The 26,868-nt window shown below is 25.5% G+C and overlaps 1 protein-coding gene across 4 annotated transcripts in view; it reads left to right on the forward strand.

Annotated features, from left to right (window-relative positions):
* Positions 1-26,868, forward strand: part of LOC103573984 (protein bric-a-brac 1) — a 212,241-nt gene that overhangs the window by 184,127 nt on the left and 1,246 nt on the right. For 3 of the 4 annotated variants that reach the window (XM_014442315.2, XM_014442312.2, XM_014442319.2), the window contains 4 exons: positions 17,040-17,097; positions 22,283-22,463; positions 24,660-24,745; positions 25,720-25,947. In XM_014442315.2, coding sequence (XP_014297801.1) covers positions 17,040-17,097; positions 22,283-22,463; positions 24,660-24,745; positions 25,720-25,947 — 553 coding nt within the window. The remainder of the gene's footprint in view (positions 1-17,039; positions 17,098-22,282; positions 22,464-24,659; positions 24,746-25,719; positions 25,948-26,868) is intronic. The other variant, XM_053739817.1, reaches the window with a different exon arrangement.

The following is a 26,868-nucleotide window of genomic DNA, read 5'->3' on the forward strand; positions in this document are numbered from 1 at the left end:
AGTTTTGAAAATTTTGAAAAAGACTATAGTAGAAATTCGGACAAAATGAGACACCATTTTTGAGAAAAAAAATTTTTTTTCTTTTAAAACTCTAGCTGGTTGCAAAAAAAAATGGGACCAGTAGATTGGCCTATAAAGTGCAGCTACTTTTTAATTTTTCTTTTAAATTTAAATCATAATTATTTTGAAAATCGAAAAACGTTTATTGCAAATTTGCTTTTGAAAAAAATTTTCATTAATATATAATATAAAATTTCTAGAATACTCTCTCCCCTGTTCTATAATTAATTTAAATAAATTGCATGGCAATGATCAATTTCATCTCATTTACCAGACATTTATTTCTGCGCAATTTGTAATTCGGTAAATAAACGGCTTTAAACAAAATATTTTTCAAACCCTCAATGTTTCTCAACAGATATCTCTTTTATTCAGTAGAATAGTACATTGGCTTAAGTTTTTAAAAATATTTTTTGCTGATTGTCTACATGCTTTTGTACAGCCACAAATACTATCATTTTTCTATACCATCACATTTTTTTTCTACTTTCATTCACTTTTGTTAAGTTGTTATTTTTCATACTTCTTTTTTTTATTTTCTATTATTATTTTTTTTCTACCCCGAGTATGCGAAAAGTTTCGAGTACGACGATCCCTGATATTAATACGTATCGAGAGGGTTTATTGACTTGTCGAAGGCTGCATGCTCGATTTATTGGAACTTTCACGGGTTCAATAAACCCTTTAACGTACTTTTGGTTAATGTCAGGCCAATAATATGAGAGACTAACATATGTGTGAAGAAGTCAAACAAGATAATTAAAAAAAAAAAAAAAAAAAAAAAAAAAAAAAAAAAAATTAATAAATAAATGGAATAACAAATAAGAATCTATTTAAAGACAATTTATTAACACGACGCATCTTTATTATATTTAATAATTCTCAATTAACTCATGCACATTTTATTTTATTTATTTATTTTTTTTTTGCGGTAATTTATATTGTTTGATAATTTGAATTCAATTTATCGCAAATATTCCAGATGCAATTTAAAAATCATTTTTTTAGATGAATTCAAAAAATTTGAATTTTTATTTTATAGTCATACATATATAATATATATAAAGTGATAATTTTTTTAAATATTTCTAAATGAATGTAATGAAAAAATATGTAAATTTTAATCAATCAATAATATAAATTTTTTTTTTTAACAATATAACTCCGGAAACGGTTCACTAAATATTTCCAATAATTCATTCAAATGAACATCTGCAATATTTTTTTTTTCATCGCCTATAGACGAAGTTCATCAATTATTTTTAATATTCAATCACTGCTGGAATTTATAATTACCTTTTTTTTTTTGTTCATATAATTACATTTATTTTTTTATTGAAAAATAATTCATCGGCCTGATTTATTCCTTATAATTCATCATAATGGAATTCTAGATTTTAATTGTTAATAATTTTTGTTTTTTTTTTTTTAGATATTATTAATCTTTATAAATTTCCATAGTAATTTGTGATGTATATATATTTTTTTTTGAAAATATAATTTTTTTTTTTTCATTTCGTAAGGAGGTTAATTTTAAATTTGCGGTATAAATAGAGTGTGTAAAATGTCATATATATTTTTTTTTTGATTAATATAAGGAAAGAAGGGGCAAAGTGGGCCCCTGACAAAAACGATAGTGTGAAGTTTTTTTCGCTACTTCTACATTAATTTTTTGAATAAGTTTTCAATATCTATCAAAATTTTAACATCGAATTAAATTCAAAATTTCGGAGAAAATAAGTTTTGTATAAAATTCAAAAAAAATTTCACCTAAGGTAAAGGAACTAATACCCTAACGTTTTTTGACTCTATCTAAGAACTTTTTAAGAACAAGGTCTGAAATTTGAACTTTTTTTCCCTTGAATTTTTCCGAATTTCTAAAAATAATCAACTCAAAATTCAGAACTGTCAAATTTTGTTCACTATTATGAACTTTTTTTTCTATTGGTATGCGTCAGATAAATTTTTCTTTCTTATCGTGTTATAAGTTGAGTTTTCAATTGATTTTGTCTAGAAAATCGAACGAATTTTTATGAAATTTCAAAAGATCAAAAATCGAACTATAAAAAACTAGTCCTGAAAATTTCAAAGACGTAAATAATTTTACTCAATCGGTTAATCAAACTCGTAGAAAAATCTCAAAAAAAAATTAATTGTCATAAATAATTAAATACTAAAAAAAATTCTTATTTGCCAATAAATTAAAAGGCAAAAAAGTTAATGACTAATTTCTATGAACAAAATGAAATGATATAAAAAAAAAATTTGTCTATTTAACATACAATAGAAAATTACAATTTAAATTCGATAATATTATTATTGATTATTATTATTATTGATTATTAATGATTAATATAATATAATAATTAAAACTCGCGTAATGTTTTCTTTATTGTCATTGTGTTTAGTTATTGCACCGGCATTATAAATCGCAATTGTGTGGCCCCTGGGGCGCGTCCCGGTCATGTGTCGGCCAGAAATAATCCGTGAGTAATTTCTCCCGAGCTGCAAATAATAGCCCAGAGGAAAATCATCGTTTACAATTAAAATTCACTATTTTAAATAATATTAATTATCATATTATTATTTAATTATTTATATTTACAAATATAAATGGATCTGCGGGCATAGAAAAAAATAAACAAATAAATAAAATAAAAATAGTGTATACTCTATAATGAAAACAAAATGATTTTTAAAAAAATATTATATTTTCTGTATTGAAGTGAAAAGAAAAATAATAATGGAAAGATGGACAATATTTCATTGGATATTGCACACAGATATTATTTCTCTATTTCTACAATCTGTGCACCACTATACCATTCTTCTCTTGTCCCATCGTTTTCTCGCTCGCTTGTTCGACCCGAGGAAAATAAATTGTTTAATTTATATTAAAAATAAATAGAGAACCCGCCAGCTCGACGCCTGTGCGCCGACGGCTCGAGAAATATTACTTTTAATATTAGCATTCGCCGCTTTAACTTTTTATCCTTTTTTTTTCTTCCCTTTTTTTATTAATTTTTTATTTTTTTTGTAAACTACCAACCCTTTTTACTTTATTTACATTGCATTGAAAAATTCCAGATACATAATTTCAGTGTGTCTGATAATAAAATATTTAATTTAATAATACAATTATTTTTTATTTAATGAAACGAAAGAATGCTGGGAAATTAATTAAATTAATCTGTGATGATTCATCAAAATTTTAAATAAAAACCATTTTATCTGAAAGGTAGACATTGCAAAATTAATTAAGTGGATCAAAAATTTACATTAGTCAAAAGTACATGAGTGATAGGAAAAATTTAATCCAAAATAATGTCTTGAAAATTTATAATTTTTTAGTTTGTGAAATTTTCCATTCATGGTAAAGTTCAAAGAAATAGTTTTAGAAAACGACTGATACAAAATAATTGAATCTCGTTATGAAATTTTTACATATCGCGTTATCAATTCCTTTTGTTATTAAGCCTCCTTTTCGTACTTTGCATCAGTCCAAAATTTTTACTAATTACAAAATATATGAATTCTTAAATGAAGCTGAAGCTACAGGCCGTAATAAGTAGCGACCACGCGAAAAATTGCTGGCCGCTACTTATTACGGCCGCTAGCTTCAGCTTCATAAATTCTTAATGAAAATTGCTTGATAGTTTTTACAAAATTTTGGAAACATCTCATCGCGCTCCAGTTTCTTTTTATAAAAGTCACAAAAGAATTCTTTTTAAAACTGCCCTTAATTTCAGTCTCTCGGAAAACATAATACTTAAAATAACAGCACTCGTTAAAAATTTAGTATCAGTGCTTGTTATAAATAGATTGATACTAAATTAGTATCACATACTGATACAAATTTTATATTGTATGCTTTTTCTATAGTTTAGTACACATCAATAGAATGTTTGCGTAACCCATAGTTATAACCTCCAAATTAGCCTGTAATCCTACTATAGTTGTTTACAATAAATGATTAATTTGAGCATGCGCAATAACTGATACTGAAGTTGTATTAAATACTTGGTATTATTTTAATGCCATTAATAATAATATTTTAGCATCACAATTTTCCTCGTACGGAAGATTTATTAAAATCTTAAAGCTCTTTGAAAAATAAAAAGATACAAAACGTACTATTTTAAATGTTGATATTGTATGGCATGAAAAAATCTGAGTATAAAATAAATAGTAATAGACATTGAGTATGTAGCGTAAAATGTAGGTTAACACCCTGTTGGATGAAGCACTCAGAATCAGTAGCATAGGCAACCACCCGCTATAGAGGCCTGGTCCAGCCACCCTTCTTGTGTATAATGTAGAATCCGCGGAAGCTTGATGGGCAAGAGAACGGGGGACGGAATACGAGCCAGATGAATGGCAAGACGACAACGAATATTTCATGAGAGGTATTAATATTATAGTATCTCATCTCATGGATGTATCGAGGTAACATAATGCAGAGGACTATAGATAGCTTCTTATTAAACCAACGTAATGCTACTGCTACTGCTGTACATTGAGCAACGCATCCCATCTACTTCCCTGTATGTTATATACATAAATGTTGTATTTAATATTAAAAAATAAACGGGAAAAAAAACCGGGTAAGTCTAGGTGGTGTAAATGTTAAAATTTTCCGTAATAATCCGGTGTTATTTCATTTTAATATCGCGCGGTGTTAAATTGAGTCCATTTTTAACACCACTCTTTTCACAGTGTATTACATACACTGTAAAAAATCGTGACTGGATTTGAATTTGAATAATTACAAATTTTATTTGAATTCGCAATCCCCTCGGTAATTTTTTACAATGTAATACATTTTTAAACATATTTATTATTTTTACCACGTAATATTTCATGTCAATATTTTATTCCATTGTTAAGATTCAATATAAAAATTATTGGAGTTGAATTTATAAAAATAAAGTTTTATTTTGAAGCGAGACCTTGATTGAAATACTTAATATTGATAAAGTTTAATTTTCCTCACGGTCACACTATAAATTTATGTATATATATATATATATATATATATATATATATATATATATATATATATATATATAACAATTTATATATTTTATATGGCCTACTTCTCATACGAAATATCGGTGACATTCTTTCGTACAATTCCTTTCTCAGTATAAAGTTGACTAAAATAAATCGTTAAATTTTATATTATCTATAAATGTATACGTAGTTCGACAAAATGTCAAATTTAATATTTTATTATTTCAATATATATATATATATATATATATATATATATATTCAGGTGACATACAAAATTATTTATACATTTAACGTCACCAAGTTCATTTTAAAAAATAACGAACTTGATTTAAAAAAAAGAAAAAAATAATATATAGGGCAGAATTATTGAATTAATGTCATGAATAAATTTTTATATTTAAATTTAAAAGTTAGGATGTGATGTGAAAAATTTTTAGAGTTCAGTTATGTGAACCTTTGCAATAGATATTGTCCTATAATTAATTTTTTGTGACATACGAAAAAAAATTTTTAGTTGCATGCACTATAGCTAGCGTGTAAAAAATATCGAAGTAACTCATTGCGTCATCTGGTGACAAAATTCTCATATATTTGTAGGCGCCTTCGCCTCAATAGTCAATCGTCTGAATCTGAATTCAAGTCTTATAAAATGCTCTCTTAAATTTGAAATAGTGAAAATAGTGACTATTAACTGTTACTAGTAAAAAGTATGATACTAATTCAAATAGTGATATACTATTTATTGTCATATAGAAATTTTCACTAATTTGTTTTTAGAGAGTGCGCGAAGTATTTTTTTTCGAATACCAAAACTTTGAATGATGGAGAAAATTTAGATTGGAATAAAATTCATATTCACTGGGAAATCACTTCTGATTTTTATAGTATAAGAAGACAAAGATATAAATGTGAGATATTAAAAATGATATTTCGAACAGTGCTGTTATTTATAATCAATTAATCGGCACTTGTCGAGAACACTGTTTCCTAAATTGTTGTCATTTATTTGAAAGATATAACAGGAAATTTCCATTTCCTTGCAATTATTTTCAAAATATTTACAAACTACCGACAAATTCTAATATGTTATAAAACAACTTATATATTTTGGACAGTTCATAATTTTTTGAAAATTCCATTTCCGCATAAATTACCGCAATATTTTTAAACATAAGTTTTTGAACAAAAAATGCTTTCCACTCACCGTAAATTTTCAATGAAATTTTTTAAAAACAAACAAATTTTATAATTTAACTTTCTATTAAGTGTAACAATAAAAAAGCTTCTAGTAACATTTTATTTAAATTTAATTAGGCTTTATTCTATATAGAAGTATAGTTAGTAAAAGACTAATATATAAAGTAGCAAAACGTTTACTATGGGTGGTACAACATTCGCCCTTTCATTAAAGTCATCGATCATACATGTATTGAATAATAGAGGATGTATGAAAACATGAAGGTTTATCTATAGGGAAAGGGTAAATGATAAAACATATGAGGAATACACGCTCATATATATTTCTATATTGATATATATTTATATATACAGTTGAATAAATAATTCATCGCCTACAAGTATCTTTATTCTCGTCAGAATTTTCAATACTACCCCTTTTACGTAAACAACAATGTCTTTACTTTACATTCATTATTCTTATATATATATATATATATATATATATATATATATATATATATATATATATATATATATATATATGTATACAAATACATATATAACACACACGTTGTATACTTTTATACTTAGATAATATATATATTTATATATGTACGTATATATAAAGGGTGGGTAAAATGGGACCTCTAAAAAAATAGTGGATTTTTGTGCATTCGAATAGGGAGATTTAGATCTTTAACTTTCATTGGAAATAATTAAACCAAATTTCTAGTTGCCATACAAAAAAAAAACATTTTTCCCTGCGCGGGTAAAACGGACCACCCCCCAAAAAAGAGTAAAATTTTTTTTTCTTTTATTTAAATAATGACTGTAATAAAATTGCTTATATCAAATTTAGGTAAAAATTGAGATTTGCAATACTGTTAGTAAATAACTCAGAAAAATTTTGTAGTTTATTGTGTCTAATAATTGAGTCTACTGAAAAAATTTTGGACACTCAAAATTGTACAAAAAAATTATAAGAGTTGTAGATGACGTTTTCAAACAATTTTGTAGTAAAAAAATTCTTGAAAATTTTTCGGGGTGGTTTTGCCATCCGGTTCCATTTTGCCCGCCCTCTCTATCTATGTAAAAACTTGCTTGCTTTCAAAAGAAAGAAAAAAAATTAAATTTTTTTTAATGAAAATAAAATCAATAGATACTAGAGAATGGATAACTATTTTGCAGCAATTTAAAACCTCTTGACGTTACAAGATGCAATTAAAATAAATTAAATATCGTGTAATTAAATGATTTATTTTGGCAATTGTTAATAGTTTTATTGGTTGTCTTTGTCTTGAATTAAATTTTATTATCCGTCTTCTGACGAGAAACAATAATAATTATTATTGGATATTGGTACAAGTATATAAATGTCAGTTAGATTAATAAAATAGGTGACGTCAATCAAAATTATTTTTATATATTAATTTACAGTCATTGTTTTAATTAAATGTCAAATAAAAATAAAAAAAAATACATGTATACACACATATATATTTTTTTTTACTATTCATTGTCACAACAGCATATGTTAAATATGTAGCAGTATATATAGGTTTTATATTATTAAATTTATATGCATGTAAAGACATAAGATATGAAGAAAGTCATATAGAGTCAATAAATAATTTAATATCTTATAATTTAACATCGATCCTTGAGTAATATTAAATATATGTGAATATAAAAAAAAAAAAAATTTAGTAGGTTACTTCGGCAACAGTGGCCTGGAATTATATAAATAAAATATACGTCGATTGTAGTTAATATATAAATATTTTGTTATACCCGAGGATAAAATTATAAATAGTAAAATTTAATAATAATTATTTAAATACAATATATATGTAAATTATAATCAAAGATATTGATTCTTAATATATAAAATTGTTTAATCAATATTCCGCCAATAAGTGGAAAAGTATAACCCTTTATATATGTATAGTATTTCTTATATATTCAATTATCAATGTGACATGATAAAAAAATTTATACTGATTTCAATATTTATAAGATGTTTTGCATAGAAAATGTTAATGTATAGCCTCAATTAGTTAGAAAAATAAATTTTTTATTTTTTTTTTTAATAATGTAGAAATATTTTGATATTACATTGCACTGTATACATTAGAGGAACATGTGGGTGAAAATGGCCATCTTTAAATTTTTAGGAAAAATATGAGGGTTGTAAAAATATTCAGAAACTGGCCAATTACAATGTTATTGAAATTTTCAGACTTCTATCTCATTGCACGTCGAAAAAAAAAATAAATGTACAATAATTTGTATGAAGATCGAATGTTTTTTTTTTCATCAAAGCATATTTTAATGGCGAGCTTAGCAATAGTATTGCAATTGTGTGACAAGTGATGAAAGACAGAAGTTTTAAAAGAAATCACACAGAGAATTTCTTTATAAAATTTGAAGTTAAACTATAGACAAAAATTACAGTACAGCTTATAAAGCTGGACAACTAGCGCCAGTGGGATTTTTTGAGTGTTTTCTATACAATATATCATTATAAAATTCTTTGAGAACTTCATGTTCTATACAGAGTACTGAAAAAAGTTTCATTGACACTACTCGCTTCTAGCTTTACTGAACGAGAAGTAAATTTACTCCATGTATTTGCAAATGATAAAAAACTTAGAAAACATTTTTTTTTCAAGTTACATATAATTAATAGTGAAAATTCCTATGGATTTTATAAAATTTCTCTGCTGTCTGCGAGCTTGGAGATCTTCTTAATATTGTTGATCCATGGAATTTTAATTTTTGGAAAAAAATGTTAAGAAATGATCGATTGTTTTACAAGGGATAAACGAGATGATTTCAAACCAGGGTGATGTTTACTGTCCATAGGCGAGTGTTGACATCATCTGTGGTCTGATATCGTGTTTTATCCTGTGTCACATTCTGCATCTTTTCCTGCATTGAAACGAAGTTTCAGTGTCAGCAGCCAGTCAAAAAGACACTGAAACTTAAAATTTCGATACTGGAATCTTGAAAACATATTTATTGCTCAGAAATCTAGAAGGCCTTTAAAAAATTATTCTTGTGAATAAACCCAAGTTGTATTACAGTAAAAAAATAGCAAACCCGATTTGCATAAAAAAATTAATATTTTTTTTCGGAGTGGTTCGTTTTGCCCGTGGGGATAAAATTTTTTTTCTCTGATAACTGAAAATTTGGTTTAATTACTTAAAATAGATGTCAAAATAGAAAATCCATTACTTCCGCTCTTCCACCACATGTATAACAATAAAAAATATAAAACAAAAGGTGAGAAAAAATATAAATACGAGTTGATAAATATCAAAAGTTTACTTGCTACTAAAAATAATTGACATTTTAAATAATTTATCATCCATTATTGAAATAATTTGACCCGTTTTTTTAAACTTTAGATTTTTTATTCAATATATCAATCTTAAATACTTATTCATCAGACAGTTAAGAGTTTTTTAAAGAAATTGACTTAATCGATTTGCACACGATTGGAAATTTATTTTTAGTAGTTCATGTATATACACAAATCGGCCTGTTGACTCATAAAATATTCATTGAATTCTTGACAATGTCAATTTCTAGATTGAAATAAAAATTTTAACTTTATATTTAGAATATTTATATATATGCGACTGGTATTTTATAAGAATTTAAAATAAAAATTACGTCAAAAATTATCTAACATTTCTATTATTTTTATAAATATTCATTTCATAAGTATCTATACATATATTTATATATATAATATATATACACTAATGTCCCGCAATATTCAAAAAATTTTTATTACATAATTAATAAGAAAAATTTGTTGAAAATGCATAAAATATTAACAAAGTTGCAAATAAACTCAATGAGAATTCATTTTTCAAGCCAAGAGTAATTTTAATAATTTTTTTTGCTTTAAATTTATGGTTCGCTTATATATCTATTATAATATTTAAATCAATGATATATTTTTAGAAAATAAAATTAACATTTAAATGACTATACTCTTTTGAATAAACTTTTTTTCTTACTATAGCTTCATTTCTATATATACATATATATATGAAAAACATAACTATTTATTACCGATGTCATAAAAAATGGATATTTACTTAATACGTTGGAAATTTTACATTTTAGACGTAGTCTATAGTATTATTACGATGCATTATTAATGAGCGATATCTCCGTCTAATTTATAGAAAAGTATATTTATAGTAGAACTGAAAAGTTTGTTTCTATCCATTTTTATTTTTTTATACACCGATTATGAAGTAGTAAGCAGAGGAAGGTGGGTAATGACGAGACGGAATTCAAATTCCTACTTATTGATAACAGGGAAATTTCAGAGTAACTCTTCTTTTTAAGTGTTTGTGAAATAAATCATAGTTCACCCCTAAATAAAAATTTTAAAATTCCCATTTAAATATTACAGGAAAATTTTTTTTCAAGCTTTGAACTTTTCCTACTTATTAACAGAGCAGTAGATCGAATAGAGTACAAAAAGGGCTTATAATTTTTTGATAAATCGACCCCTTCATAAGTTTTTTTTCAAGTTAAAGTTCAAAGTACAATAAATTTCAGAATTATTTGAATTTTTTAACGAAACTATCAGTTTTGTAACAAAATGTCATAGGACCTTTTTTGTAGACCATTCCATTTCCTACAAATTATCTCTTAAAGATTTTTCGAAATTCCGATACGCTTTCCAGTTATTTGCATTTAAACATCAATTTTTAAAAAAGTCCGTTTTGCCCGCCCGGAAAAAATTTTTCTCATGACAACTGATAATTTGGTTTAAAACCTCCGAATAGAAGCCGAAAAAAGATTTTGCGTATTTGAAGGTACGAAAATCTATTATTTCTTTAGCGGTCTCGTTTTACCCGCGTTTTATACTATTTTATATATAATTAAAATTTATCGTTACGTGCCTAGGAAATTTTATTTAAAAAATAACAATAATCTTTAATGCAATTTTTTTTTAACTATATATATAGATATATATATATATATATATATATATATATATATATATATATATATATATATATATACATATATATAGTATAAACATACAATCGTGCTAGCTTCCACGTGGATTGGATTAGAATAATTTTGCAGCAAAGTCGACGGATCGAATTAATTTTCATCGAATTAATTCGCACGGAGGAATTAATCCAATCGTGCTTACTGCTACTGGGAGTGCGGCAGCTCAATCGATTCCGATTAAATCGACTCAGCATTCCCGCGATTTAAATTAAATCGTTCCCCCAACCAAATTACCGGCTTGCTACTCGGTCTTCTATTTTATATTATGTATATATACCGCCCTCTTATACCCCCTTCCTTTGCTTACTTATATATTTTTTAATTTTATCAAAAATAAACCTTTAATGTCTCAACCAACGAAACTTCACATCTTCATTTTTACCCTTTTACAAATACACCCCCTCATAGTTATTATTCAGCACATGAATATTTTTTCCACAGTTGCCAATATCCTTCAAAACTTTTTTTTTTTTATATTAATTTTTAATATTTCCTATAATCTGTTTTCCCTTCTGATTTATTGACTTGATTTGTTTATTTAATTATCTTTAATTTATTTATTTATCGAATTTCTTTAAATAGAAAATGTTTTGAATTTTATTACGAACATTAAGAGATTATATTTTATATTTAAATCCTCACCGGATGTTTATATATATATATATATATATATATATATATATATATATATAATTTTGTAAATTTACATTATAAGTTCTGTTTGTTTATAAAATTTTTATTTTACCCATTAATTAATAATTACAACACTCATGTGTGTAAATTAGACAAAATAATTATAATAGTATTATTATTAATTGAATGCTGCACATTAAATTATGATCAAATAGAATGAAGAATAAATAAATTAGTGTCTTTAATATGGATCAATGACTGTGAAATTTTGTGTACTAATCGTGAAATCTCAAATGTTTAAACGCATGGTATCTATATGTAATGGTAGCATACATTCATCATATATAAATACATATGTATGTAACGATAAAGTACATGTTTCTAATACATAGTTGAGTACTGTACTGAACGTATACATAAACGTGAGCTAACATCGCACTAAAACCACACTGACTAACTTAACCCAACCCTCATGATTAGTCTCTTGGTATTCACCGTACCCTCAATCCTCGGATCAACATCCCGCATGTTCTATCTTCTCTATCCTGATGCTAAAATGTACATCAGCAAACTAGATGTCACGTAAAGCTATTATTTATATTGTATATACATATTTGTTTATTGAAAAAACAAAAAAGATTTTTTAAATAAATGATTTTAGTAAAAAAAAAAAAAAAAAAAAAAAAAAGTTGAATCTGAGATTAAATTTCTGGGTGATGCTTAAAATAATAAACAGAGAAGAGTACATTTATAAAAAGTTTTATTCTCTTATTTTGTTTGAAGAAAACTCAAGGGATGCACTTCTCAGCTGTGAATACAAATAAATGCTTCCTGCTTGGATTGGTGGAAAAAAAGTGATAAACTTCGTTTTAGTATCTTTTGTTCGGTTTTTGTTATAATTAACACATCCAGTTGGTTAATATCTCTTTTAATTTGACGATTGTTGAAAATTAATACTTGAGAAAATCCAAGGCAATATTTAAAAAAAAATTTTTTTTAGATCCTAGAAAAAAGTGAGGCAAGTTGAACATTCGGTGCAATTTGGTCAGTTTTTTTTTTAACTGATAAGCTAATTGATTAATTAACAAATATTTATTTAAATCAAATTAATCAAATAGTTATAATTTAAAAATATATAATAGCACATTTTCGTAAAAAAAAAAAACTTGTTACTAAGGCCGTGGAGTAAGTAGACTTATCACTCGACTTGTAACTGGCCGGACGTGGGTTCGAATCCCAGTGTCAGCCAAAAAAATCAGTTCTTTGAGATTTGGCCTAATATCGATTTTACAAAAACCCCTAAGTCTTAACTTACCAATAGTTTATAATCGCTAATGACCCCTGCAGTTAAAAACGACTTTAGATAAAAAAAAAATGTAATTTTTATTGTTCGTCAATTTACTTACTGATGCAAATCTTGACATTGTATTCAGTTGTTATCAGACTTGATATATTTTTTTTTTCAACTGACTCATTTTACCTCAGTCTCTTTTTGGTTCGATTACCTCTGATTAAAAAAAAAAATCAATCGACAAATTTTTTTACAAACGGACTTTCGAAGAAGGATTTCTTATCTTGAGCTTATCTAGATTTTTAAATAGGTACCTTCATATATATGTATAAATATAAAAGGAATTATATATTGGGAAATCCGCAAATGAGATGCATGTTCTTCTTAGCTTAGTCTCAATTCATCTCATGTCGTTTTCTATTTGCTCCAGTGGATTCATTAAATAATTAATTCCAATCGCGTAATAACGTTTAATGGTATATATATATATATCTAATAAAATTCTGTACAGTCGATCAACTCGATTCTAAGTACAGAGAGAAAAGCGGTTAAAGGGAATCACGAATAATATATTAACGAAATAAACAGGGGTAAAAAAAGTATAAAATCAACTTCTTCCTTTAAATTGAATTTTTTTTTTATTCATTTTTATTTATTTACTTCCTATTTTTTTTATTTACTCTTTGACAATTTTTTTTCTCTAAAAGATTTACCTTAGTAAGCTTTCATACTGAAGATCTCTACGGTGTGATAAACTTAAATCAAATTGTATTCTTATTTTTATATTTTAACAAAATATCATATTTGTAAAAAAACGATTTAAAAAAGTAGGCAAGACCAGAGGAAAACGAGGGACCATTTTTTGAATTAGAAAAACTCGTAGTAAAAAATAGGACAATTTGAACAGTTTAGACAGTGCGACCTATTCAAAATTTTAAATGAATTTTAGTAAAAAAAAATTGATTTATTGAAGACTGGACAAAATGACAATTAAAACTCATTTTGATTAATACATTATTAATTAACAAAATTTCAATAGTGCCCCATTTTACCACATATTCTACTTTTTCAGTTCTCAATAAATTAATTTACATAAAAAAAAAAAAAGAAAAAATGGTCCCACTTTTAGACTAATTAACTCACCCCTTTCTTTTCCTTAAAAATTTTTTTTTGTCTCCAAAAATGGTGTTTCATTTTGCCCCGGCCTCCCTTATTTTAATTGAAATACAAATACTAAAAAAAAAAAAAAAAAACAATTCTTCAAACAAAAATATAAATTCTCTATTTTTATTGCCAGTAATTTCGCACTGATGAAATAAAAAAAGAAACTCTAAAAATTCTTAGCAATTTATCTAATTAAAATTCCCTATATCTTTAGATGTATCTCATATAAAAGTACATACTATATACTTATCACTGTAAGATAGAAGTAATTTAAAAAGTATTGAAAATAGAATATGTGAAAAAAATATATAAAATTTTATTTATTCAGCCGAATAATTTTTAAAAATAATTATTCATTTTTCTTTTTTTTTTTAAATCATAAAAATATATGATTGTGTATCTTTGTTATCGTTCCACCTATCTTTACTTCCTTTACCATCAATTGGAATGGCAATTAACAACGCGGTTGTGGATGCGTTCAATACACATTTATTTGGCTAATCAAACGGAACCTGTCGCCACACAGTGCTATCACCATTCCCGTTATCAAATGATTTATTACTCTCATGATTATTTTTATTTTCCACTATTTTCTTTTATTTCTCATCTCAAATCTATACTTTAAAATTTATTTATTAATAAATAATACACAAGCATTGTTTATTATATCCCAGATAAAAAAAACAATATATTTATTAAATATATAAATATTTTCTAACAAAAAAAAAAATAATAATTTTTATAGAGAAAAACATGAGTTTCCCCTTTTGCTGACTCTCGCACAGTCGAACGTTAATTTCAACGAATTTCATTAGAACAAACGAACTTTATTAATCCGCAGTAATCCGATTAGAAATTTGTCCCGGAGGTACATTGCTGCGAATACGATATATATCTATATATATAACTCTTTCTTTCTCTAACTCTTCCTTTACCTATCTATATTTAATACCTTCTATCTTTTGCTATTTCTCTTCTTCATTTCCCCTTTCGTACTGTCCACCTTCGACGTTTACCTCCAACATTCCCTGTTGACTGAAATTCTCGATCCAACAGCCTATGTCTCTCTTTGCTGACAAATATTTGTTGGAATTAACTCAATAGACAACTTTGCAAATTCATTTCTATATTCCCTTTTAGTTTAAACACTAAAAATATTTTTTTTTCACCTTCATCTTCATCTTCATCAATTCGCTCAATTTAAATTTGAAACAAAATATTTTTTATTAATTTAATCAGCAATATTTCCACCGGCTGCGCTGGGTATAAATTCTATTTTTAATAAATCTTTGGAAAATTTATATTTTTTCAAGCTCAGTTATATCGTAATATTTTAATGGAAAAATATTTCGTAACTTTCACGGTTGGCGCTGTCGGAAAAAGAGTCTCCCTGGCCACAGAGTCTTATTTTGAAAATAGTCAATGTCGATTGAAGTGAATCAGAATATAATCGATTTTCTATTGATCTCGATAGGATTAAATTGAAGTCAAGATTTTCTTGAACTTAGAGAATTTGTCTTGGTTAGAAAAGATTTTCCCTTTATCCGAGAAAATTTACGTTTTCAAAAAAATTTCGAGTCAAGAACATTTACTTTTAGTCGAGAATTTTTTTTGTAGTGTAAGCATAGTTAGGTTTATTGAAAACGAATCATACAATTTTTATGATCCTGAGGTTAACAGACAATTAGCAATTTTTTGATTTTTTTTTCAATAAGTCAGTTACATAAAAAAAAAAAAAAAAAAAAAAAAAAAACTACAGGTGCATTTTTTTTAAATACTTTTTTTTTATAATTTGTCGTTTTGTAGAAATCAAAATTATTAGACGTCGGTCAACTTCAGTGTCATAAATTTTTGTAGGTGGCGCGAAAATTGAATAAAAATTTGAATTATTTTGAAAATTTAAAAAAAAAACTGATCTAATTGTGGCAATAAAATATATACTAGAATAATCTGAAAAACTCGATGAATTTTATGTCAACATAGTAATTTTCACGGTTTATGAGACCATAAAAAATGTCTCCTTATTTATTATTACAGAGAACAATAATTTATAAAGGAAAATATAAAACGAAACTTTAATTACTGTTTTAATTTTTTTTCCTTTTTCGTTAAGTGAAAGAGTTTCGATACGGCTCAAATGAGAAAATAAATAAGTGCAGATGATTAGTGAATGTAGATATATAAGACCCTTGAAAATTCATTTCGGAAAGTCTGCTATGAGGATGTAGAAGGCAAGTGGCCCGAGTATATATCAGACGGTCGTAATATGCTCAGAAAGTGCAGGGAAATAAACTTCCAAAATGAGTTAACTTTGCGTGTGTCTTTCTAAGGATTTTAGTTCCATCGAAAGCAATGCACTTTTTTTTGAATTTTTTTTATTTCATTTTTTACTCGTGGAAACCATCTCTAGGATAAAAAGCCTCACATATTACTAAAGTTGTTTCCGTGAGCACTTTCGCGCGAAACTCATTATTCATAGAGTTATAATTATTACAGAGAGTTTGTCTTGAAGGTGGAAAAAATATTACTTTGCTCTACAAACAATTATTATACAAACAATTATTATTATACTTCTTTAACTATTATAATAATTAAACATTTTTTTAAACTTTAAAATAATTATTTTATTTTTTTTTTTTTGTTTCAGGCCAAGTTGTTGGAATCATCCCACGCTTGGCTCGGTGCCTCCACCTCCAATATATCAGGTGAGTTTTTATTACTAAATTAACCGAAAAAATATAAACCATTTAATGAGAACTTTTAATTAATCATTTATGATCGACATAAAATATAGAAATTTTTTTATTTTGCGGATTGACCTTTTGATATTTTTTGATAAATCAGCAGTTTTATTTCGGGTATAAGAGAGAGGAAATTTAATAATTAATAGAATGTTGACAATCATGATAACCTATACAACTGTAGAATATTTTTAAAAAATTCTTCATTATTTTTCTACTTTATTCATTAATTAAAATTTGTCACTTCGTGAAGTTAAAAATAAATAATTAGAAATAAAGTGATAAATTATTATGAGTAAAAAAATTAAAGGAAGAGTGAGGTCAAATAAATAAAATTATTTTCATAGTATAAATTTATCTATTTAATGATGATTGTAATTTTAATTTTTTAAAAATTTTATTATGGAAATTTTGACTTTAAAAATTATAATAATTACCTTTAATTTTTTACTGAATTGAACGAGGGAAATTAGCCAATTTCATATTTTTGAAATTATTGATATAAATTTATTTTTAATTTCAATAATAATAAAATTTATATGAGAAAAGAGTGGGGAAAATGGACTGCCAAGAAAGTAATGAAGAGTTTACTGGAATACGATGAATTCTTTTTTTGAGTTTTTGAAAAATCCTGAAAAAATTTTTTTAAAAATTTTGGGACATTTAAAATTATATAAAAATGATCATATGAGCCATAAATGACAATTGGAAAAAATATTGGACATAAAAAAAAAAATTTTGACTAAATATTTGAAGTAGTCCATTTTGCCCACACTGTCCCGAAATTTTAAATAAAAATATTAAAATTATTTGAACTATTAAACTTTTTTTATAATTTAAATAATTAAACTAAATTGAAATTTCCAAAATTAAATTTTTCAAAAATAAAAATTCCCGTTTACTGACACATTTAAAAAACAAAATTTGATCAGTTAGTCAATAAATTATATAAGAATTTAATTACAGATATTAATAATTATCTAGTAAAAATAAATTTGAATAAAAAGAATATTTAAAAAAAAAAAAAAACAAAAAAGCAAATGAATGTATTTTAATTAAATACTTAGTGACGTTGATAAAACAATAAATATTTTTCACACTAAAGATTAGAGTACTTGAGTATATTATGCCAATCGTCCGTCGTCCGTCAGTGCACGTAGATTGAGTGTCTAGTCTATTACAACATAAAATCAATACCGCGGATATGTAACTGACTGCATAAATGTCAGTACATCTGTTTATGCATGCATTAAATGTCTCAGTAAAGTATCCCTACTTCATATATTTGATAATATATATTTCCCATAAATTTTTAATTAATTTAAATTTAAAAAAAAAAATGAGGTAAAGTTTTTTTGTTAAAATTAATGTATGAGTAAAAGGTAAAAATAAAAGTGAGTTGTATATTTACCTATTGTATGATATTTATTTCGGGGCATAGTAAAGTTTGATAGTGTGATGGTGAGTGGATGAAAACGCGGTTCACAAACCCACGGATTTTCCGGTATGCCAACAGGTGGCAACTCGTGGATTTTCCATCCCTCATTTATAAAACTTCACAAGCGCTAAAATTTTACACCTAAGCACTCTCAATTCGTCTCATTTTACACCACTCAGTCAGTCAGTTTTTTTTTTTTTTTTTTTTTTTTCATGAAACTTTTATTTATAAATTTATTATTTTAAATTATAATTGGACAGAGTAACAAAAGATTTATCGATAATACTGAAGGATAAACTGTAATTAAAAATTAAAATTTACAACTTTTAATATTGGTAATTACGGAATATAAATCATTAGATATAATTATCACGTCACGAGTAAAAAAAAAATAAAAATAACAAAGTACTCATCTGATCTCACTCTTCGCTTTATTTTTTATTCGTCTTAAAAAAAATAAAATAATTGCAGACAATAATTTTTTTTTTTCTAAAGAGACGATACGTTTTTTTTTTACCCACCTTAGAAAAAGTCCCCACTGTTCCCTGTATTCTAGCTGACTATTCGAGCCTGCTGAAGCTGAAAGCGCCAACATGGACCCGACAAGATCTGCAAGATGCGATAGAGGCCGTTGTCACCCAGAAAATGAGATTTACCCAGGCTTCAACAAAATATGGAATTCCCAAAGGGACACTTTATGACAACATACTAGGAAAATCAAAGAGAATGATGGTACTTGAAGAAGCTGGACTTGATTCAAATGAAGAAAATGCAGTCCTTGAATTTTGCTGTGACATAACTGTCAGTCCTTACAATAGACGAACTAAAAAATCACTGAATGCTATTTTGAATTTTGTTGAAAAATTACGCAGACGACGTGATCCGGGTTTTATTTTTACTGGGTTGTCGGGATTTAGATGGTGGTGGGCATTTTGTAAAAAACATTCCATTGTTTCACTTTATTTCAATGACGAAAATGATAACGAATGACGAATAAATCCAAATATTTATCGTTTATTATTATTATTATATTTTTTAATTTTGTAAATTTAAAATAGAGTTCAATTTGTTTATTTAAAGTTAGTGCCTTATATTGTCTTCCAATATACAAATAAATATAATTGATAATTAAATTTGAATAAACGTTAAATGAATTCTGGCAGACAAGAAATTTTGAGCTGTAAATTTTCAAAATTAATTTAATTGAAATTACATATATGTAATTGATTAGCTCACTCGTGTATGAAATTCGAGCTTGATATTTGCGTGGAAAATATATTTAATTAATTTATAAAGTCGGGTGGTTACGATAACACGTGAATTGTCCAAAAAAACATAAAAAAAAATTTGAATCGGTTTTTGACGTTTTCAAAAAATTATTATTATTAATAATAATGATTAATTAAATTTATAACATTGGATAATATTTGGTTGATTTTTAAATTACTTTTGCAGTAGAAAAATTTTTGATTTTTCAATTTCATAATTTTGATAATTATGCATACTTTAGACTAAGGCTTTGAAAATTGAGTGTGTTGGAGACGGAGTATTCAAAACAATTTCTTTTTACAATTATTGCAATTTAATTAAGTTTTTTCCAAGTGTTTAATTTTGAAAATACTAATTTTGAATTTTTTCTTAATTATAATTACTAATTTATCAAAATAATTTTTACTTGATTATAATATCAAATACCGATTTTTTTATTGATAAAAAATCAAAATTACGATGAAGTAAAAATTATTTTTGATAAATTAATAATTAAAAAATATATAAAAATTAGTGATTGATTTTTTGAACCCTGGGTAGAGAATCAAAAATTTTTTCCGTTTATAATGAAGTATCTCAAAAATCTATTTTTGATATTTTTAACTAGCGCAGAAAATTCTGTAATACTCGAACATATCACATTCAAAATTCTCTAATAATTTACTCTATCAATTAAAAAACCAAACGTCAAAATTTCAAATTTAATTAAAGTTCCAAAATAAAATAAAAAATTTGATACTAACGAAATTTAGTTCACACTTTTAATGCATCTCGTTTTACCCCAGGTGCCCATTGTACCCCAGTCTTCCGTACTTCCATTATTACGTAAATATCAAGCTTAGTCTTCTAATTTCAGTAAAAAAATGAACCTCACTACACTTTAACAACCGATTTCTAAGACTTGATTCTAATTTTTTTAATCACTGCCGAAAAAAAATAAAACTTTAACAATAATCTCTAAAAAAATAAATTTTATATTTATATTTTCAAATATCATTAAGCTAAAAATAAGTATATTTATATGTTATAGTTATATTTATATACAAAGAGCTGGAGAACAAAAAAATCATGCTATTAAAAAAGAAAAAATATAAATGTTTATTTCGGTGGCTATCAATCATAATAAATTGTACCTTTTTCATTACAAAAAAAAAAAAAAAAAAAAAAAAGAATAATAATAATAATTAAATATCGATATGTTATAAATATATCGCTCGCTGATATTGAGTACAAGATTCTCATAATACTATTTGATATTTTTGTTGATATCTACATGACCTTTGCTCAAAATAGAACACAAACATTTTTAGACTTACTAATTAATCATAAAAAAAAAAAAAATAACATAATATAATACACTTGTAAACCATGCAATTAATGAGTATTTATAAAAAAATAAAAAATAAATAAATAAAAATAAACTATTTTGTAAAAAATATATTAAAAATAATTTGTAAATAATTACAAGACGGTGCTGATAATTTCATATATTAATTAAACTCAATCTAAAAATAGTAAATGAGAAAAATAAAAGTTAATGAACAATTAAATAATTAATTAATAAAAATAAAAGAAAAATAAAAAACTCTATTGGTTAGTCCATCACTCATTTGGTCCAAAGATAGACTCAATGGCGTATATTTGTGATTTCCAATTAAATGTATTAATCATTAAATTGACGGAGGCTTAATTAAACTCAATAACTAAACTATTAAATAATCGTTGTGAATTGAGGCCATCCTCAGAGACGAAGAACGGGTGCTCAAGTATTTTCAGAATACGTTGCTTACATCACTACAAACTAACTTTGTATTTTATATACATATATATATATATATATTATTTCATATTTTTTAAATTATTAATTATTCGACAAAAGTAAAAATACATTCCAGCATAATTATTTTTTTTTATAATCTTTATAATTATTAATTATTGTAGTTGACAATAAAAAAAAACATTCCGATAATTAAATGTTTCATTGTTTATCAAAATATAGCAATAAATGAATGCCAGCATGATATGTTTGCATTTAAAAACATAAATGTTTGTTATTAGAAAAAAAAAATAATTTTTTTTTTCCATTGTAAACTATTGTATTGAATTTAAAATATACAATTCGTTGTTCTCAATTTATTTATTTAATTACCTCAATTACTTACTGCCTACTTGTGTTTTTTTTTCTTTTGTTACAGATAATCGTGTTATAAATTATTAAGGTATTATAAAATTTGATTGTTACAATAAGTCATTAAAAAAGTATGTAGATAATTTGAAAGGAAGAGAAAGGGAAGAAAATAATTATTTTTACTTTTCATTATTTCGCCATTGATAATTATGTTAACAAATAAATAAAAAAATTGATTTTTTTTTGTTGAGTACCTGGGAATTATGAACTAATTGAAAAATATCTCCGCGATTTTTGCGGGGAAATTGTTACAGCAGATAGCTATCAGTATCAACTGCAGTCACTGTGGCAAAAATGTTGGAACACAAATTCTGGATTGGTGCATAACTTGCGCTTTCGTGAACGTGGACCACTAAAATCATGGAGGCCGGAAACTATGGCTGAGGCGATTTTCAGTGTTTTGAAAGAAGGATTATCGTTAAGTCAAGCTGCTAGGTAAATTTATTATTTACTTCAATAATTATTAATTAGTAATTGATGTAAAAGACCCAGATCCGATCAGGGAACTACTCGATCACTCCATATATTTGTATATTTATATTTAGCAAATGAGAATGATAGGGTACTAGTTCTCTGGTCGTGTACTGGATCTCTTACTTTAGGCAAAAAAAAAATTTTGAGTTTGATAATAAGATGCGAGGCACCTGGAATAGAAAATTACAGAAAATTGATGAAATCCAGCGTAAAAATATTTTTAATAAATTTTACAATTTAAAAGTTTACTTTTAGCTCAGTAATTTCGTAAATTTTTTTTTTTGAAATACTATTAGTGCGTATTTTTAGAAAACTATTATTTTTTTTTATATAAAAAATGAATGACTATTTATTTAAAAAAAAAAATATGAATATTAAACTAAAAGCCGAATATTTTCATCTGTTTAAAATATATAAGAGTATAAGTCTTGACTATAAAATTAAGTTTTTGAGATTAAATGAAAATTCATGTTCGACTAGAACTGAAAATTGGATGACAACATGATTAATATTTAATAATATCCAGGATAGCTAAATAAAGTTATTAAAATCGATATCATCGGATATAGAATATTTAAATATAAAATTTCATAAAATATTTATGTCTCAACCGGATACCAAACTGTAGAATTAGATGTTGACCATTTATTTCGATAACATAACACTTTAAGCTTTTAATTAGTCCACCTAATCTAATTATTTGTTAAATAAGAAAATTTTATTAAAAATATTTTTAAGCTTATAAATATATTATTATACTGATTCGAATGAGCTATCGGTATGACAGAATTATCTTCGGAGTTTGATTTCATTTATAATTACTTATTCGTAATGAAATATCAAATATTTTATTATTTCTGAGTGTATATTTCAGACGATTTAACTATTAATCATTGGAGGGATTTTATTCATTTAATTATTAACTGTTCATTGTATTACTTCCGTTACAAGATGACATTTATATTGATCTTTTATTTATTTTACAAAAATATTAAATATTCTATTAATTAAATTTTTCAAGTATGCCAACGTAGAAAACAATTTATTTTGGTCTGTAGTAAAAAATACCGTTATGGTAATAATTACTTAGGGTTATGGGATATAATTCCATAATTTTTAGGAAGAGTTTTTATAACTATGGAAACAGTTCCAATTATTATGGTAAAAGTTCTTACAATAGTAAGGTAATAATTACTCTAATAGTATGGTAATGATTACAATAGTGGATGATAAAAATCAGTTTAACACAGTAATGAATATCATAATGGTATAGTAATAATTACCATGAGAGTATAGTAATAATTACTACAATAATATGGTAATGATTACCATAATAGTGTAGTAATAATTATTATAGTAGTATGTCAGTGATTACAATAGTCTATGATAAAAATTACTGCAAGAGTATAGTAATCATTACCATAATCGTATAGTAATAATTACTATTTTAGTATGTCAGTGATTACTATAGTGTATGGTAAAAATTACTACAAGAGTACAGTAATAATTACCATAACAGTAAAGTAATAATTACTACAATAGTATGGTAATAATTACTATAATAGTATGGTAATGATTACAATAGTGAATGGTAAAAATCAGTTTAACAATACAGTAATGATTACCATAATAGTATAGTAGTAATTACTATAGCAATATAGTTATGATGGCCATAATTATACGGTAATAATTACTATAATAATATGGTAGCGATTAGCATATAATTATGGCCATCATAACTATATTGCTATAGTAATTATTACCATAATATCATGGTAATAATTACTTTAATAATATGGTAATAATTATCATACACTATGACAAAAATTACTATAACTGTATAGTAATAATTACCATAATAGTATTGCCATAATAATAATGAATACCATTCCTATAATCGATACTTCAAAAATACTGTTCCTATACAATATAAAAACTATTTTCATGAAATATTGTAATTATTACCATAAATTTTTCTCTCTCTAAAAAAGTATTATTTCTTGTTTCGTGATGACTATCAAATTACAAAATTCGCAATAAAATAATTTACCAGCGAACAGTATCATCTCAATAATTTAAATTTTACCCGTTAACTATTAGTATTATTATAATTAATAAAATAATAAATTTATGTAAATAAAATTTTTATATTTTCAGAAAATACGATATTCCATATCCAACATTCGTTCTTTATGCAAATCGAGTGCATAATATGCTTGGGCCAAGTTCCGATGGTAGTGCTGGTGAGTATTTTCCCTTAAATAAATTTATATTATATAATTAAATAATTAACTTTTTATAAGTTGCTTATTTTATTCTGTCACACATAACATCAACAACATAAATAATAATAATAAATACCATAACTAATTACAGATTATAAATAGTAAATAGTAAATAAATAAATAATAAGAAAAAGATAAAAAAAGATATTGTATTTCGCAAAATGTGGGTGTAGCATTGGAGAGTAACTTGGCGCGCGTTTAGATTTAGTTGCGCTCATAAAAGATGCAATTACAACAAGCTGAACCTCGTTTGCCGGATGCATTAGGGACCGCCATTTCTCGTAGTTACACTATTTGACGGCCATTGTATTTACGTATGCTTCTATAATTTGATATTTTATTGTTTGAGCACATGGAGAAACGTACGATAACAATAACAATCCCACTATTACTACATAATGTTTAACTAAACCTCATCAATACATTTTTTTATCATTCATATTTTATATACTTTGTACTGCACAAGTAGAAAAGTTGTCGCTAACCTAAACCTAAAATTATTCTTTGTCTAAAATTTAATTAAATACTAATGATTTATTTCGCGTTACTAATTCCAAAAGGACTCATTTTTTCATACGGCTTTTTGACTTTAGGAAGCTCTGACGCTAAGAAGACGCATAATTTTTTTCTCATTGCCAATTGTAGGCTTAGGTTATAGCTAAAATTTTTTTTCCAATTTTCAGCTTAAAAATGAGTCTACAATATAATTAGCAATAGAAAATAGATCCTTTTAGTTTTAGACTTAATGACTAAAAGTCATAATTTTAAATGTAAAATTATAAATAAAAATTTATTAAAGTCATCACAGTGATTTACTGTATAAAATTCCACTTTTACTTAAACTACATAAATAATAATGTTATTAAAAAAAAAAAAAAAAAAAATATATAAATTATTTTATTTTTATTTTTGTTTTTGTTTAAAATTACCAGATCTCCGACCGAAAGGAAGGGGACGACCTCAGAGGATTCTTTTGGGTGTATGGCCGGACGAGCATATCCGGGGTGTGATTAGAGCGGTGGTATTTCGCGACGGAAATATCGTGAAAGAGGAACCGACCCCGTTATATCCAAGTCTAGCGAATTATGCGTGCAATGGACCAGAGGGCGCGGTAAGCCCTAGTGCTGCTGCGGCCGCTGCGGTTGCCGCGGTCGCCCAAGGTAATTCCCAACGATATTTTATACATCATCCTCATCATTTTTGACACCATAGGTGTTCAATAAACCCCTTTACCAACAAACTGATAACAATTTTTAAATTAAGAAGGTTTTATTGTCAATTATATTATTTAAATACAAATATTAAAATATTTTTTTTAAAAGTGGGACAGGATAAAATGTCAAGCCAAATTATCAAATATTTAAATTATAAATTTAAAAAATTAACAAAGAGATAAAAATAAATTTAACTTCAATTATTTGTACTGTATGATTAAAAAAACAATATCATCATTGATTGGCCTTATTTTTTTTTCTTTACAAACAAAAATACCCGCATATAAATAATTTATGTTTACTCTTAAAGATTCATTTTTTTTTTTTTAATTATCAGTAAATTTATAAAATTAATTTTTTTTTAATAAATATAGGGGAGGGGGAAAAAGGGAACTCAAATACGTCAAATATTTTTTTTTATATTCAAAGTAAATATAAAAAATTTTTTGCGGGTAAAATGGGTATCCCCTGAAAAAAGTCAAAAAAAAATTTTGAAAATGAAATTAAATTTTCTTGTAAAAAACGGAAAAAAGAGCAGTTGAGAAATTGATTTCATATCTGTATTTATTACAGTTTCGTATAGTAGTAGAACGCTGCGGCTCCGAAACTGTAAAAATTACATTTTTATCCAGTCAAACAAATATGACAGTTCCAAACTCGACATTGTCCAGTTCTATATAATAAACAGACTTTATAATTTCAAATTTTATTCTAAAACTAGTTAAAATTAAATTTTCGATCGTTAATATTACTATTTTGCATAGTAGTGTTCTTCTGAAGATAGAATTTAAAAATTACTGTGTAAGCTGTGATTTTTCTCATATCATTCATCATTCTCGACAATTGATAACTCATAGTTTAATTTTT

Source organism: Microplitis demolitor, chromosome 6 (assembly GCF_026212275.2).
Source record: "Microplitis demolitor isolate Queensland-Clemson2020A chromosome 6, iyMicDemo2.1a, whole genome shotgun sequence".
Taxonomy (NCBI): domain Eukaryota; kingdom Metazoa; phylum Arthropoda; class Insecta; order Hymenoptera; family Braconidae; genus Microplitis; species Microplitis demolitor.